General features: G+C 39.4%; 1 protein-coding gene and 1 long non-coding RNA gene across 3 annotated transcripts in view; one reads left to right on the top strand and one right to left on the bottom strand.

Moving 5' to 3' along the window:
* LOC136345996 (uncharacterized) overlaps positions 1-16,592 on the top strand; it is a 25,584-nt gene continuing 8,992 nt past the window's right edge. Inside the window, exon 1 of the long non-coding RNA XR_010733239.1 lies at positions 1-82. This is a non-coding gene — a long non-coding RNA (uncharacterized lncRNA). The remainder of the gene's footprint in view (positions 83-16,592) is intronic.
* The window catches only part of LOC136345988 (homeobox protein abdominal-A homolog), a 27,085-nt gene continuing 22,364 nt past the window's right edge, over positions 11,872-16,592 (bottom strand). For both annotated transcript variants that reach the window (XM_066294785.1, XM_066294784.1), the window contains exon 3: positions 11,872-14,494. In XM_066294785.1, the coding sequence (XP_066150882.1) occupies positions 14,088-14,494 (407 nt within the window). In that variant the 3' untranslated portion in view covers positions 11,872-14,087. The remainder of the gene's footprint in view (positions 14,495-16,592) is intronic.

Raw genomic sequence — 16,592 nt, forward strand, 5'->3', positions numbered from 1 at the left:
CCAAAAGTGATAGTGAAAATGGGGTTTATAAATTTTGAGTGAAACATTATTGTGACTGAAGTTCTTTACGTGGAAAACAGAGGTAAAAATTATTTAGCTCTAAGTTAAAATTAATAAAACTTATTCTTCAGTGAATAAGCAAGAAAAAGAGATTTAGTCAAGGTAATGGAGTTCTCTTAACGTTTTCTTATATATTTAAAAATCCATGAATGTGGAACTAAAACCTATATAGTAGATACTACTCTTGGTTTTGGCTGTTTTGCTTCTGACTAGACAAAAGCAAAAACAAAATTCTTTCCGATCTGATCACTTCTCAGAGTAATTAAAATTGAAAACAGTTAAATTGAATAAACAATCGAAAAAACGAGAAACCGTGAACTCTTATTATGAAAGGAACTAAAAGCGACCTATAAAAATGCCTTAAAAAAACTTTACGGGCAGCTAAAACATGTAACGACATCTTTTAGTGGTGGTCGTAACTTCAAAATAAACTCACCTCGTTAAGGAGTCTCAGCTGTAAATCCCTGTGGTCCTCGCACTTTGCGCTGTGTTGTCTAGATGGCGCCACGCTTATTCTATTACAGATTTCTTCTTTAATCCTACAACAAACGGAAACCGAGTTAATAGTATAGGGTGAACCAAAAATAAAAACATAAATTTGAGTGATGTAAACGAATTTTTTTCGAAATTGATAACAATGAAAGGGGGTTGTTTATACATGACATAATTTATACAGCAAAAGAATTTTAAAGGGGACTACCAGCTGTGCATATGATGTCCTTTATAATCCTCTGTCCCATTATAGAGACATAAAGGTGTGACAAACCGGTGAGAAGCGATTTTTATGTGACAGTTCTTTGTGGTTGTAAAGCATGAGAAGAACTACCGTAACACGGCAACGTGGCAGCAATAAAATGACCGTTAAGGCGACTTTTACTGCAGTTAAAACTGTAAAAGTGCGTTTGACGAAAATATACGGTGTGGCCTAGGCACGCGCCGAAATCGTCAAAGTTCGACTTTACGACGACCTGGATAATAATAAACATCATCTAAGATCGTTAAAGTAAAAAGGCGCAGTATCGTAAATGCCAATTTTATGATCTTCGGTGGTGTTTTAACGCTCTACTTTGTGGTTTACCTGATTTTACAAGGAGTGGGACATGGGTTTTAATGGCCGGAGGACATTTTATGTCCATTAGTTCGAATTTATGACCGCAGTTGTGGAAAATGGTTTGCACCCATAGTTTTGGGGGTTAATAAGAGAGATTGCACACTAATTATGATGTTGGAAAGACCGATTAGGAACGGGGAGATGGCTGACGATGGCAGTAGATAAGGTTGCATTTCAGGACGACCGCCGAACATCTCTGGACGGATTGCGAGCCTTGTATTTGCTAGCCAGCAGAAACTCTTATTAAATATTTTCAAGTTTTTTGCGTTCCTCGTCAAAGTAATTCTATAGCCATCGCAGTTTCACGAAGCCATCCTCACCCTCGAACCCATTCCGAACAACCTCATCTCACTTTCCAGAAATAAAATAATAAAAAGATAAGCCCTTTACGGCTCATAACATATTTTTTCCAAGCAAATTCTCCGTTTAACCTGAGCCCTTATAATATCTTAAATATGCCGCGAAACTCTTCGCAATGCTCGTTCACGACCGCTTTATAGCTCCATCATGCTCTCTCACTCGCAATTTGTCGGATTTCTACCTCAAACGTGTGTCGTAACCCTTGGCACATAAGTGAATCTCAATCGATTTCTCTCGCAATCACGGACGCACCGCGTAATGGCGTTCTCTGTCGCTCGCTTGGTTCCTTTCACTCCCGATGCCTGACAGCATGTCGCTTAAACGGTTTAACCAATAGCGGACTGGTAATGGCCTCCGCATGGTTCGTTTGACGGCCGGCAGATAGCAGTTATATCACCTCGTAAATTTCGTTTATTTCCCGCCCATAAGCCGGCCAAAGGCGGGAACTGAACGGGTGACGTCACTCGCCCCACCTAAACTCGAAACAGAGCGGGAGAAAGAGAGAGGGGATGGTTCTCTGTCGGATGGCAGATATGTCTCTGCAGCTGATGTTTTGTTGTAGGAATTGGACTGGGGTATATTGCTTGTTTTGGTAATATTTGAAATTTGAAATAGTGTGATAATATTGGGTTTCCGATGTGCGAACATGCAATAAAAATATTACGGTTATTTTATGTGATGGGGACACTGGGGCAATTTAATTTCCAAAGGGGTAGTTATGACGTCTTCAGACAAAGGGGAGCTTGCACGTTTTGCGGCATTCAGGGGGCGAACAACAATACCATCTTCGTCTCCGTACCTGCATATTAGAATTATTGAATTCCTCGCCCAAGTACCTTCACAAAGTAAAAACAAGTGATAAAGTCAAATAACCTAATTCACCTTGATGGAAGCTAGCTGTTATTTAGAGTTAGAGACTCCAAACAAAAAGGTTTAAGTTAGGTCAGTGCTGGCGGATACTTTCGTGGAATTTAAAGCAGTTAATGTCGCCGACATGGCTGTCGCGGCTATGTAATTTGTTTAATTTATCATTTACGGTTTAGACGCATGTGAGTGATCTACTTAATACAAAAGCAGCGTGTAAACCATGTTGATCTCGTCTTTCCCCTCCCCCACCCATAATTAATCGGAAGGAACCGATTTCCCCTATATAGAATCAACTTAAAGCGTGCATACTTGTCTTTAGTTAATTAATCGTAATTAATCCGAGACCAGGTATGAGTTAGTTTGGTTTATCAGTCAGGTTTGTCTTCAGCTAGAATGGAACGCGCATGACTAATAACTGATAGAGTTGTTTCCACTTGAAAATAACACTTTTTCCCATTAAGGCTTTTCACCTCTCTCCATTGGATCTCGATAAATGTATAATCTATTCCTGCATTACTATAAATCCTGCATTATAACCAACTTCATCCTCTTATGCATCATTTCCATAAAATATTTGAATTTGCGAAATTGATGCTCCTTCAAGGGTAGTTTGCATCCTCTCTGGGGTGTTCCAAATTTTATTCTCACACCAGCCACCCAGCATGAGTTTAGCGCTTACCCTGCGGAACGACCGATTGTTATTAGGTGCACGGAGTGAAAACCTCTAAGAATTGAAAATTTATATATATTTAGGCACCTTTGTAGATGGGCACTAGGCAAGAAGTCAAAGAAATTAATGTTCAAGGATTGGATGATTGTACAGGGCACTCGATAGAGTATATCCACAAAGTATTTTCTGCGAATGTGGGGAAAATTGATTCAGGCGATCCTGAAGAATCGGCAAAATCACTTTATATAAGTAAATTTCAATATTGCCCTTTGCCCACTTAATGAAAAAAAGTCTTCAGACTGACGAAGAAGGTTTCATCGACCTTTTCAAACATAATCACATATATTTTCAAACTTTTTGTTGTATCTCCTCACAGCACAATTCCACTGTGATGCACCTGTAGTTTCTCATCGGCTACCAGAAAGTTTAGGAAATGGAACGTTTGAGATAAAAATGCATTTTCACCACTTCTCAGCCCCTTTTAAATCCGATGGATACGTGACTATAATTGTGCTGCCACCATAATTTTTCGATCTCATAACCGATATCAGAATGATTCCCAAGATATTCCATCAAATATTTTATGGAAATTTTGTACCAATTTTTACTGCCGCAAGGAAAGTTGTTTCATCTCTTACTGGCCAATAATTTGTAGCATCCTCCTCTCTTTTTTTCTCTTAATGCTTAATTTGCTCTTCGGTTTTCCGAAAGATCGGCGAAAAACTAATTGAAATTGAAACGTTATCGCAGACTTGGAACGATTAAAAATTTTTAGAAAAATTTCCAATCGGTTGAGGTGATATCCGTTGCTCTCATCCGCAGATATGGAAGCTTTATCTCAGTAACTCTGTCACAGCGCGATATCTCCGTTGTGCTTAGAGATACTCGAAAACGTTTTGGAGATAAATTGTGCGGTTTGAGTAAATGCATTACGCGTTGGGACTATTCACTAATCCCGGTTGTACATGAACTCAATGTGAACTTCCTTATTTCAAATGGAACATCCTGTACATTTGGCACTTTTAGATTCCACACATTGAAGTAATTAAATAATTATTAGATCCTCTATTCATGGAATTTGGGTTTAAATGCCATATGCGTTTTTGGGCTGCGTATAGCTAAGAAGCACGCATGTAATTTTGTTTACACTCTTTTTTGTGCATTTTGTTAAAACATTTTTTCCGCAACAAGCCTAATTTTCGACTTATTTATCATTATAAACCAAAATCGGTTTCCATGGTAACGACTAAACGAGAGACTACCAGTAGTGGCTGCGCTATTTTGCCAAACACCAGCCATACTACCTGCAAAGCTCACAGAGATGTTCCGAATCACTACTGCTCAATATTCAGAGTTGCAAATCTTATTAAGAATTCTTAATCACTCTGTAGACACGTTACAAGTATTTGGAGAGTGTAAGCGAAATTACAGACGTGCTTCTGAGCTCTACGCATCTAAAAATCACATATGGCATTTAAACGTAAGATCCAAGAATAGAGTGCTGATAATTATTTAATTGCTTTAATGTGTGGAATCTTAATATGCAAATTTATACTGGGTGTTTCATTTAAAATAAGGAAATTGACATTGACTTGCGGTATGACCGGAAGTAGTAAAAACTGTGAAGTTCCATCAAATAATGGGTTTGATCAAGCCAAAGATTTTTTCCCTGAAACATGTTCGAGTATTTCTAACTGTAACGGAGATATCGCCTTGTAACCGTTACTGAGACGTCCTATCTATTGATCGTGGATGTCTCCAGTGAGGTTTGGAACCAAACAAAAAACATATTTTAGACCCTGCATTTGGGACTTTCAAAATCGAAAAATCAGCATTAATGTTTGCTTGTAGAGGCTGTTACAAAGCCATAGGGAGGCGGAATTTCATTAAGCAATCTTTTGGCATGTTCTGGCTGTTTTGGCATATTCCGTTCCTCTACCTTCAACGTACACCAGGTCTTCCCATCGAGCCGAACACATGGGGTACTGCTGGTCGAACGCAATGTGCACCGCCGCCGCAGGGAGGTAGTGGTCGGTTGAGCGAACCTGTCGCAGAGCAAGTTTCCGACACCTCGCTGCTGGAAAACAAAATATTCTCGTCCTCATTTTACGGCGATGAGAGGGACGAGGTGCGACGCTCAGCGAGCAACTTCACTTCAGACGATGCATCACCACGTTTCCGTCCTCATATCCTGCACGCGCATGGTCCATGTCTCGGGAACCGACAGAACCCGCTCAGCTCAAGCGGAGCGGAGCTGGCTGATCTCCGCCGAGATGGCTCGTGGCACGTTTAGAGACTCTACCGATCCCGGATTTTGGATTTGGCGAGATGGGGTTCTACCAAAGGAAAAAATTCGCGAACGCGAGTTTAACCGCTTCGGCTTCTCAGTGCTCCAGTCCGTCATCATTTGAATGTACCAAAACCGACCGTTAAAACTGGTATCACAGTTTCAAATATTAATTCCAGCCTGGCAGCCATAATAAAACAATTCCTGCATAGGCCCGGCAAAACGGTCATAAAACGAAAGACCGCGTGACAGAGTTATAAAACATTCTCCTGCAAGTTGAGGCAACCTGCGTCTGACAGCAGGAGTGTAATTTGTGACTCCCTAATGGCAGGGCCAATCTCGAGAGCTGCGCGAATTGGGAATATGAAAATTACGATTTATCGACTTTAATAAAAATGTGATATATAAGGACGTCTCACAATGGGGATGCCTCCTCTGGCGATGACGTGTAGACTATGAGATCAGGGGGAACGTCTTTTGTATTAAAATCTCACTTATATGGAATATGTTCCAAAGGTATCGATAAAACTCTCGTAAAATTGTTGCAGCTTTATCCTTGGCGATTGTTGCAAAGAAACATGTAGAGCACGGCCCTTTTGGAACGCATAAATCACATTGCTCCTCCTTTATTTGTCAAACAAACCATTGGAAAACTAAGTTTAATTTACCTGAAATGGTTGTATACGGCGGAACGACCTTAATAAATTTTAACATCTGACATTTTTCTCTTGTGAACCTGAGACGGATATCTCGCAAAACTGGTTTGATGCTGCCAGGTAAAAAAAGCTCCTGAAAAATCCTCACGATTTTCCTCCCTTATTCACCTGAGACTGGAGATTCCTTTTTCTCCCTTTCGGATTGTTCTCTCCTTAATTAGCGATGGGTTACAAATCTTGGGTAACGTTATCGCGAAAGTTTGTTACACCCACCCGGGTATAGTTGGCGGGCTATTTTACGAGAATGGCCGCGTTCAATTTATTGCAGAGCTCCGGGTGCGATACAGCACGGACTGGAGTCGATTCTTACAGGAGGTGCTAAATTACAGGGGATTTAGATCAGGGAGATATTCTGCAAATGTGTAGGATCAATGCTAACGAAGAGATTCGGTTGAAAAATGGTTAATGCCGACATGGTTTAGTGTCGACCGATGAGATTTGTAGGTGCGTTTGTCGCGTAATTTAGGACATTTAACGTGGGAGCGAATTGAATAAATGTTGAACCGAAAAGGCCGCAAACACGTGAAATACCCGTTTTTCCGATTACGATTTTGGAAATCTTGATGACGGCACAGGCGCAAATGGCGTGCGACAGGACACCTCTAGAAAATTCCTATCTAGGAAGTTAACGGAAATTTATTTGCGCTTTAATGAAAAATCTAGAAAATCACCCTTAAAACGGTGCAAAATCACCCCCCATGGCAGGCCACTCCAATGCAGGGAACTCAATCGGACGCAAAAGGGAAAACCTTCGCCATCTTGTTCTGCATATTGACAACCACATTGAGGACCCTTACCCTTTTATTTTGCAGCTGGTATTCTTTTAGGAATTCTCCCAGTCCTTTCTGTTATGTCCTTAAATTGCAAAAATTATCAGTCTTACAGAAAAAGGTGTATTTTTGAACATGCAACTTCCTTCAGGCTCAGTTTTGGCCGTGGAATTCCTCAAAATCCGACAAAACAACTAGTTTTGAACCGTGTTAGCGGGGAGAAACCAAATTCAGTAGATGAATGTTGCGCCGTAGCTTGGTGATCGATCAGAACCTTCACGAATCGCATACGAAAATTCTCAAGATTTTGCCGAGCTCCCGCTGGGTTAGCAAAGTTAACTGAAACGATGCCTGGAAAATCGCTTGAAAAGCGTAATTTTCAAATCACCCCCTTGCAGCCCACCACAGCGGAAAAAATTGCGGCGCATTGAAGAGGAAACTTTCAACGTTCTTTTCTGCATTTTCACCCATTGGGACCTTTTGCCATCTCCTCTCACTGCAGAAAAACCGGATTTCCCCGCAACATATATATAGTTTGTAGTTTGTGTCTTTGCGTCTGAATCGAATTAGGTAGCACGTACGTTTCTAAGGAGTGGGGGGGAGCGCAATATTCAAATAACAAAGACAGAGGTATAATATGCATGTCTTCTACAGACTAACCTAACGGGTTAATTAATTATGGAAGTGTATACAGGTTGAATAAAAATGGTGGTAGGTCTTTGAGTTGGTCATTTGTTATAATTCTAGCACGATCAAAGGCGTGCCGATGCAGGGTGTCCTACAAATACGGACTTCTATCCATATCTTGAAAACTATGCCTAGGAAAAGTGCAGATTTGAATATCATATTAAAGCGGAGGTGTTCTACTGATTAAAAATACCTTCATGAAAATGTCACTTCCGGTTATAATGGAAATGAATGTCAACTCGCTTATTTGAAATGGAAAAATCACTATATTACATTGTATCAAATTTCGATTCTCAGGAACATTATCTACATTTTTCACATACATACAATGTTCTGTATCTAAATTTTACGTTCATCGAAGGGATTCTTATCTGATATTGATGATATATAGACTTATCAGTATTATTACTTAAAATTATCCAACGTTAAGCGCTTTAAACTCTTATTTCGTCACCAATAATTATTTCTTCTACAAGGTGTTTGCGAAGGTCTGCCGATTTTAAAATGATCTATTAGGTGTTTGAGGAATTTTCGTGATGACGTATAGAAATGTTCTGGTTAGTACTTTGTTGCAGCCATCATAAATAACAAACATATTGTGATAATCTGCGTTTGTGTAATTTACGGGCGCCACCATATTTAAAGTAGAATACTAAACATTGAAAAGTATTTTTGTGAGTTAAAATGAAAACGATTAAGTATAGACAGTTGAACTGAGAATAGTACTTATTTTTGGTGTTGGACATGAATTAGTGGGAAAAATGGGGGGTTGCAATTTAATAAGTTCCTTATAATTTTTGAAAGACAATTTGGGGCTATCTTTTTGAACACCCTGTATAACAAATACGGTTTAACCCCCTGATCCAAGGGAAGTGAGGCATTTTGTGCAATATCGCAAAATTTCATTGCAAAAAACCTAGCCATTTGCGAATTATTAGATAATGCATTAATGGCTGTAACTGTTTTTTTTTGTGAAATTTTACATACTTCGAAAACTGTAAAATTCAGATATACAACGTTATACGTGGAAAATCTTCATAACGTGCCGCAGAACAGAATTTTGGTACAATACACAGGGTGTTCCGTTTGAAATAAACGATTTGACATTCATTTTCGATATAACAGGGAGTGGTGTTTCCATGAAAACATTTTAAATCGATGGATCATCCCCACTTCACTATCATGCCCAAACTTCAACTTTTTCCCAGTAATAGTTCCTAAGCTACGGATAGAGGCCCGTATTCGTGGGACCCCCCGCATATCTTAATGATTTCACCGTGTTCCGTATAGCTATAAACGGTTTTGGTGTTTTTGATTTTATTTCTTCAGGTGTGTAGTTCACAGACGAATAGTTCTTCATCTCCTCGTTACTTAGCTGCCTTTGTTACAGGACCAGTTTCTTTTTCATTTCAATCCCAAAAACATAAAGTTTTTAAGACGCCACTGGTCATGTTTTATGATGATCTCGAATTGATTCATACATATGTGCGGCGCACGCGCAAACATCTCAACAATACAAACTGTATCTAGTTTTCGAATTACCAGACAGTTCGCGGCCCTGATTTTTTTGCAGTAGAGGCGACTACGTTGCACTGAAGCTGCTGCGGGCATTGAATTCTTCGTCTCAGAAAATATACTTTTCTGAGTGCCCGAACTAAATTAAAACTTATCTCTGTGGTAGTTGCATCGAGTATTTTACATTCTCCAGCAGCAAATAAAACGCATCAAGTCCCAAAAGGAAATAAAAATCTCCATTAATAACGGCCCCGTCAAGAGCACGGGATAAGCTATCGGGTTCTTTGCATTCCGGCAAAAAGAAACACGATACGCCATTCCGTTTAAACTGCCACCCATCTCCTACAAGAAGAATTATGTCTCATCGCCCTTCTTATTTCTTTTTCTCTTCGTTTGGTCCATCCTCGAGAGCGGTACCTGACTGAGGACCATTCAGGTACAATTTACTTTTTTTCGGGTAATAATGTTCCTCGAGCCAATATTCCCGGAGGAGACCAGGATAGAGCTGAATTCTCGAATTGGTCTTCGAGACTTATTAAATCGATTTGAAACTGACAACTACGCCGAAAAGTGGAACGGTCGTAAAAGGAGACCGTATAATTTCTGGCCGGATAGAAGAAAAGCCGTAAAACCGGGCCCATCAAAAAATAATAAAAGACACGAAGTCCGTATCAACTGCCGTTGAAGTGGTTCATTCATTTCTTTTCCTAGTTTAAAGTATGTTTGTTTTATGGCGATCTATGGGTTATTATGTGGAATTAGATTAGTTTGTATCTGATCTAAAACAAAGGAGAAGAATCGTTCTGAAGGGAACTTTTAATCTTTCCTCTTGGTCGCTCCGCGATAACAAAATAATGGCACCTGAAAAATTTATTTTCCTGCTCCGATAGGTCTTCCATGCATGCCATCTCGAACGGATTAGATTACAATCGTCCGAATGTTAAAGAAAAAAAAAATAAAGAAAAATCCCGCATACCGCCTGCCTGACCAGATGTTAAAAATAATTTTATGCCCCGAGAGCACTGGCGATGGAGCCAATACGGAACCACGATCGGTCGGGTACCGAGCATATGGCGCGGGAAAAAAATGTTATTTCTCAGGTACGGTTTCCACTTTTCTCACCTTCGAACGAACCTAAAGCCGAGGCAATTTCCTTAACCCTGTGAATGTTCCTTTATAAATATAAGAGAAGCAGGAAAGAGCGGCAGCACACATTGCGGTTATTGAATGGATCAATTTAGGCGCAGCATGGCCGATTTGCCCACATCAGCCTCGCTCCACCGATCTATCCAGGCTCCGTAAAGGGCCTTATTACATAGTAAAGGCGAAGGAAACCCCAGAAAATTGTGTGTTATGTGCCTGGAACATATTGTTATGCGCACTTTTTCATTATGCATTCACATTTCGCAACTCGATTTCGAGCCTCAATTTTGAGGTCTCTATTACTGCTTCGGTGTCGCTTCCCTCCGCCGTTCCAGTTCCGCATAAAACAAATAACAATTGTTGTTAAGTGACATCAAAGCTGCGAACGATATCCGGTTGTGTTAATAGGGGTTTCCAGGAAGAAGTTGCTACAGACATAAAACATAGAAAAGCCAAGTTAATAAACAAGTCACTCGTATATTTACGAGGCAATAATTCATTTGTTTATAAGTCACTCATGAGGGAAAGTCTATTATTTGAGACAATGTTTCTGTGATGGCGAGATGTTAAGAGTTACGATTTTGATTTTTTTTCCTCACTTAAAGGTTAAAGCAGCGGCTCGCTTGTCTTGTTGGGATGTAAAACGTAACGGAAATGACATTCGAAAATAGTTTTTAAAAAAAGGCCGAAAAAGGACATTGTGCTAAATAAGATTTTAATCCGACTTAACGAAAACGATAACAATAAATAAGACACTTTTTATCGGGCCCTAAAGAGAACTTCCAATTTCATGCTTCAGCACTGAAATCTTCGCATTTTTCTCCCTGTCTTTCATTATAGCTCTATTTAAAAGCTGAGGCGCGAAGCTCAATGCATCAGGGAGTTCAGCATTTAATTATATCGTCAAGACGAAGGAGAAATAGAAAAACATATTTATGTTAAAATAATTGGAAAATGTTCTTCTGCCAGATTAGGTTAAGCTGAACATTCTCGTAGAGTGACACAAGAAAGAGAGAAACATTAGCTAACGCTGTTTTTTCTCTCTACCCTGTTTAGTCAGGAATTTTTCCAGTTTCGTTCAGTTTTATTGCACTTCTATTTATCCACCATTATTTTGATCAAATTAGGCCATCTTGTATTAGTACTTTTCTTTTTTTCCTTGCGCTTAATGTTCCACTCGAATACCTGACACGAAGGGCGGTCCATTTTTCAAACCAAAAATGGTCTTTGCTTTGATTTTTCAAAATTTGGTGACATAACGTTAGCTCAAAGGGCAACCTTATTTCAAGCCAACGAAACGGTTTTCTAGTGTAAACGTACAGAGCTATATCTACATGTAAGTGTGGGAGGCTCATTATAAAGCTCCGCCAGCATGGAGACTATACTTGGAGTGACTCAACTGCAGACAAATTATGGCACTCGTTACAGGCAGCTTGTGTGCACAAGGCAGGTTAGTTTTTTACGTAAGAGCGGGGCCAAATGGCGAGGTCGGACCTGTAATATTCTACAGCAGTTGTTCGGCAAAAGTTTGGGGTATTGAGGAAATCAATCGAAAACGAAGGGGACTAAAAACGTCATCGAAACGGCATTAGCTTTTCCCGATTAACCAGTTTTCTAGCTCTTATGGGTTGGAAGATGCCGCACGTTTAGGTCTAATTCGGGCTACAGAAATTAAAATTCTGATCTTCCAAAGAAATATTTAATCAGTTCAGACAATCTGTACACTTACATTATATTAAGGTTTTACAGGTAAATATAAGAAACATGGCATCAAAGCTTAATCGTAGCCCACTAACAGTACAACTAGCTATAGTACATTCAATTTTAATTCGGTTTGAGGGTATGACGTCGCAGAGCCCGAAGCACATTTTTGAGCCTCATTTTCCAACAAAAAATAGAGCCAAAAACCGCCAAAAGCTCTTGCTGACATTTTTAAAACGTATATTACATCGTACGATACGAAACATCATATTAATTTAAACTTAACTCCTACGAGACTTATCGATTACTATAAACAATTCAATAAATATCGATCAATTATTGCACAGGTGTCTGCGCGTTAAGAGTGAACAAGAATGAAAAAGAAATCGAAATAAATAAAATATTGCACTTTTTTTTTTTTATAGTTGCGAGAGAACAATAACATCAGAAAGTCGACTTTTGCAACAAAATCGAGGGGAATTAAAGCATCACTACACGATCACTTTCTACACTTTAAAAGTAATGGCGATCATAAATTTGAACCTGACCCATTTTAAAAATTGTTATGTTTTTAAGTTTGCACAAATATGCACTTAATATCAAATGGTATGCACTTAATATCACTTTACGATAGTAATGCAAAATAAATACGCAGTTAGGCAAAACATCAGAATTTTCTTTCTTTGAAATGGGAAAATGGTTGTTCACCCAGTATTAGGTTACATAGCCAAGAACTTGAAAGCTGAAGTGTTAAGCCTACAATATTTACATCAGGTTAGTTGAACTGTACACCTATAACACTTATGGCGACTCGTCTAAATACAATTATTTTAGGCTGGAAATACGTTAGGTACGACACTGAGTAATGTTTGCTTAACAGTTGTATGCCTTTTTTCGAACGAAAATTTTAACGAAATCAGGGGAAACATTAACAAAACTTAATAGCGTATACTTGTATATTTTTACAAACACTGAGTATGAACAAATAGAAAATTATTCCACGTGAACACTTTACACAGTTACAACTTTCTTTTATTGAAAATATTGTACACTTTTACGTATCTGCATTGCAAGAAATGTGTGCTTTTTTGGTATATCGTGTTATAGGATTTCAAATAAACTTGTACAAGCATACAGAAGGGAGGGTCGCTGAGAGAGTTGGTGACTTGGATAAAGAGGAGGTTTGAAGGGTAAGGGGTTTTAGCGAACATCAAATTCAATTCCGTCCTCCCGAGCCACCCTCAAAGAAAACAATATCACGGCGTTGCCGTTACAGGAATAGGAATGAATGGGAATACTTACTAATGTTATGTATATCTTGTAAATATTTGGTTGCTGAAAATACACATTTGCGTTAAACTTCTAAACCTTTATTGTAATATAAGTTTGTTCTACCCTGACACCAAATTACGTATAGAGTTTACTAGAATATTTCCAGAAAGTGGGACAACCCACCATGTAACATATATCTTGTGATGGTTAGGTAGTTATGGATACTGCGGCGGATAAGTTATTTGTTTTAATAATATCTACCATTATTAAAATTGCGAAGCTTGGCACAATTTTGAAAAGTCACCAAAAATCTCCGTAATAAAAATGTGAACACTTTTGCAACACATAGAGGCAACGATTAACAAAAGATGCAATTAGTCGATTTATTGCTAGGTTACCCTCAACATTAAACAAAAAGAAACACTTACCACAAGAAAAATAAAACTCGGTTTGCATTAAATAAAGCTTCGAACCAAAAAATAACGCTCCAACAAGAAAATAATCACAACAATTAATAAAAATGAGTTTTGGATCAGTTTTCTCTGTCTGATCAACAATATAATATAAAATAACTTAAGATACTTTAAGTATAAAAATCATAACGGAAAACTTATGCAATAAGGCTAATAATTATTTACAACGAAATTTAACACAGAAAACAATAATAAAGCACGATAATGAATGCGGTTTCGCACCCCCGGACGATCGCTTCCCTACCGAGAAGTCCACTAGCAAAACGCAAAGTATTTTCAAATCTTCAAGCACTACACAGTCTCAATGAAGAAAAACATAAATAATCGCGAAATGACCTCAAAGACAAACTATATATACAATCGTCCTCGAAGACAGAGCCAGCAACAAACACAACAGAAAAAATGAAAAACGAACAGTCTCGCACACAAAAACAAACATGGCACATTAATCTTCTTTAAGTGGGGACTTTCGTCACAGTTTTCAGAAGATCCGACGGACTTTCAGCTTTCGTCATGTTCATCTTCAGAGCATCGTGGTGGTGCTGGTGCAGACTGTCACCCCCACCACCCATGCTCTGTTTCTGTTTCTCTTGCTGCTGTTGTTTATGCCTCTCCTGCTCCTCTCTCTCTCGTCTGGCTTGTTCGTTAATCTCCTTTACTGCGCGCAGTTCTTTTTTGAGCTTCATCCTCCGATTCTGGAACCAGATTTTAATTTGACGTTCGGTGAGGCAGAGGGCATGCGCGATCTCTATTCGTCGCCTGCGCGTCAGGTAGTGGTTGAAGTGGAACTCTTTCTCAAGTTCCAGGGTCTGGAAACGGGTGTAAGTCTGACGACCTCGTCTCCTTGGACATCCGTTCGGACCTGAAAGAGGGAACGCAGTTGCATTAGGGTGTTTCGCAATGAAAAGGCATAATTATTAATAAAAGTCTTGGTAGGCAGAAACTGCAAACATGAATTAATTCCTGCAGGAACGTTTAACGAGAAAACCAGAGCCTGAACTTAAACCGCAAAAGCTCGATAACTTTTCGTAGAGATGCTGCACAAACAGTTTTCATAAAGTCGGGGAAATCGCCTCATATTCCCCAACGACCTCGTACCGTATTTCCTCATAACCATTTTCATCTGAGTCTGAAAACGGACAAAATCCTGTGCCTAATTAAATATTTGAATGCATATTGCTGCTTTAGAGTCCTGGCAAATGCGCTCGCGTTCGAGTTCCGGACCTCGTTCGAAATGCTCTGGAACGAGGTTGCATCGCATCAAATTGTTCTACCGGAATTGCATTAGTGTGATTGACTAAAAAATTGATTATTCTTTAGGGGCTTCATCGAAATCACATAAAGGGAGTATATGTGGCAAAAATGTCTCTTGGTAGTTGCCCGGCTTAAAGCCCTATCTACACGATCTCTCACATTCCCTCGCTTTCGTACATTTCAGCCTGGAAACTGCACATGCTGCCATTTCCAGGCAGCTAAGCGAGACGTTATCTTCATTTGCGCCCCTAAGGGACATGGAAGGACTTCTCGTATGGCGCCGCAACGTATCGTTTTCGAAAGGCAAAGAGGTCTTTTGACACTGGTGATTTCTGCTCTTTTGACATAAAGTTTTCATATCGTGATGCATATTTGTAGCGGAAAAACACGGTAATTTTTTCGAAAGTTCACATTTAGAACGAATTGAAATCGATCTTCGAGGTCAAGGTTAATTCCAGTTTTCGTTGAGGAGGGAATTTCGACGTTGCCAAAAGGGCCTTGTTTCGTCGGCATCACAACTATCCACGAGCTGGAAATGTGGAGAGTTCGTGGAGTTAAATTTGTTTTTCTGAAGTAAATATTCCTAAATCTTGCGATGGGTGGGAAACCAAATTCGTTAGGATGGATCGCCCGGTTACATCGGTTCAGGGGAGCTGTCTAGGGGCTTCAAGTGCGTAAATGTGTAGGAAGTGTATGGAGCTTTCTCCCACGAATGAACAAATTCCCGCTACTGGGAAGGCGTCGGGGGTAATTTTGCAAAAAAATCCAACTATAAGCTCTGACAAGCCTCTAGAAAGAGATATTTTTTATGTCTGTAGACTAAATATGGTGCTGACACTGATATGCCGCTAAAACTGTAGTGGGAAATTATTTATGTTCATGTATAGCTACGTACGTACATATACCCTAATTTACTGCCGACATTACATGTGTCGCAAGATATTGCGATTCACTTTCCAGCTTTCCGATGGTTTTTAAGGACCAATAGCTCTCTTTCAAGGGATTTTTTCTCGAAAAAAACTTGGGTACTTTAAGTGAAATATGATATTCAATGCACGTAGAAAGGGCATCCCCTTTTGGCATCCGCCTCTCTGGGCTTTAAGCTCTTTCGTTCCGCTGCACCCGGTGCCCAAATCGTGACTTTGCTCCCATATTACGAACACGGTTTTCTTGTAGTCATGGCTGGATTTCGAGTTCAAAGAATGGCAAATATTGTTGCAAAAACTGTTTCAATTTTGGGCCTTTGGAGGTTCGGTTTTGGCAATTAAACCGAAATTGACGACCATTCGAGAATCGCGTTAAAAAAAATTTCAAACCAGCAGTTATTCAAATAACCAGAGATTATTTATAATAACCAATAAAACGAGAGTCTTCAGATATAAATATTCAACAAACAAGGTTACTATTTGTTTGAACGGTTCTAGCAGTTTTTCCTGACATTTACGATGTGCCAGTTTCTTTGTGCGATGCGGATCAACGTAAATATTTTTGGTTATTATCACGCATGATATTGTTAGATGCCGCCGTTTTGGGGCCATTTCACTCCACTTCAAACGAACTATATAGCCAATTATTTGTTTTCTTTTTCCCCACAAATTATTTGACTACTGGCCACGGATAAGCATCGTTAAATTACAAATAAAACCGATTCATCTGCTTGTAAGACCTCAACCGCAAGGAGAACAAGCCTCAGACCCATTTCCGTA

This window comes from Euwallacea fornicatus, chromosome 21 (genome assembly GCF_040115645.1).
Source record: "Euwallacea fornicatus isolate EFF26 chromosome 21, ASM4011564v1, whole genome shotgun sequence".
NCBI classification, from domain to species: domain Eukaryota; kingdom Metazoa; phylum Arthropoda; class Insecta; order Coleoptera; family Curculionidae; genus Euwallacea; species Euwallacea fornicatus.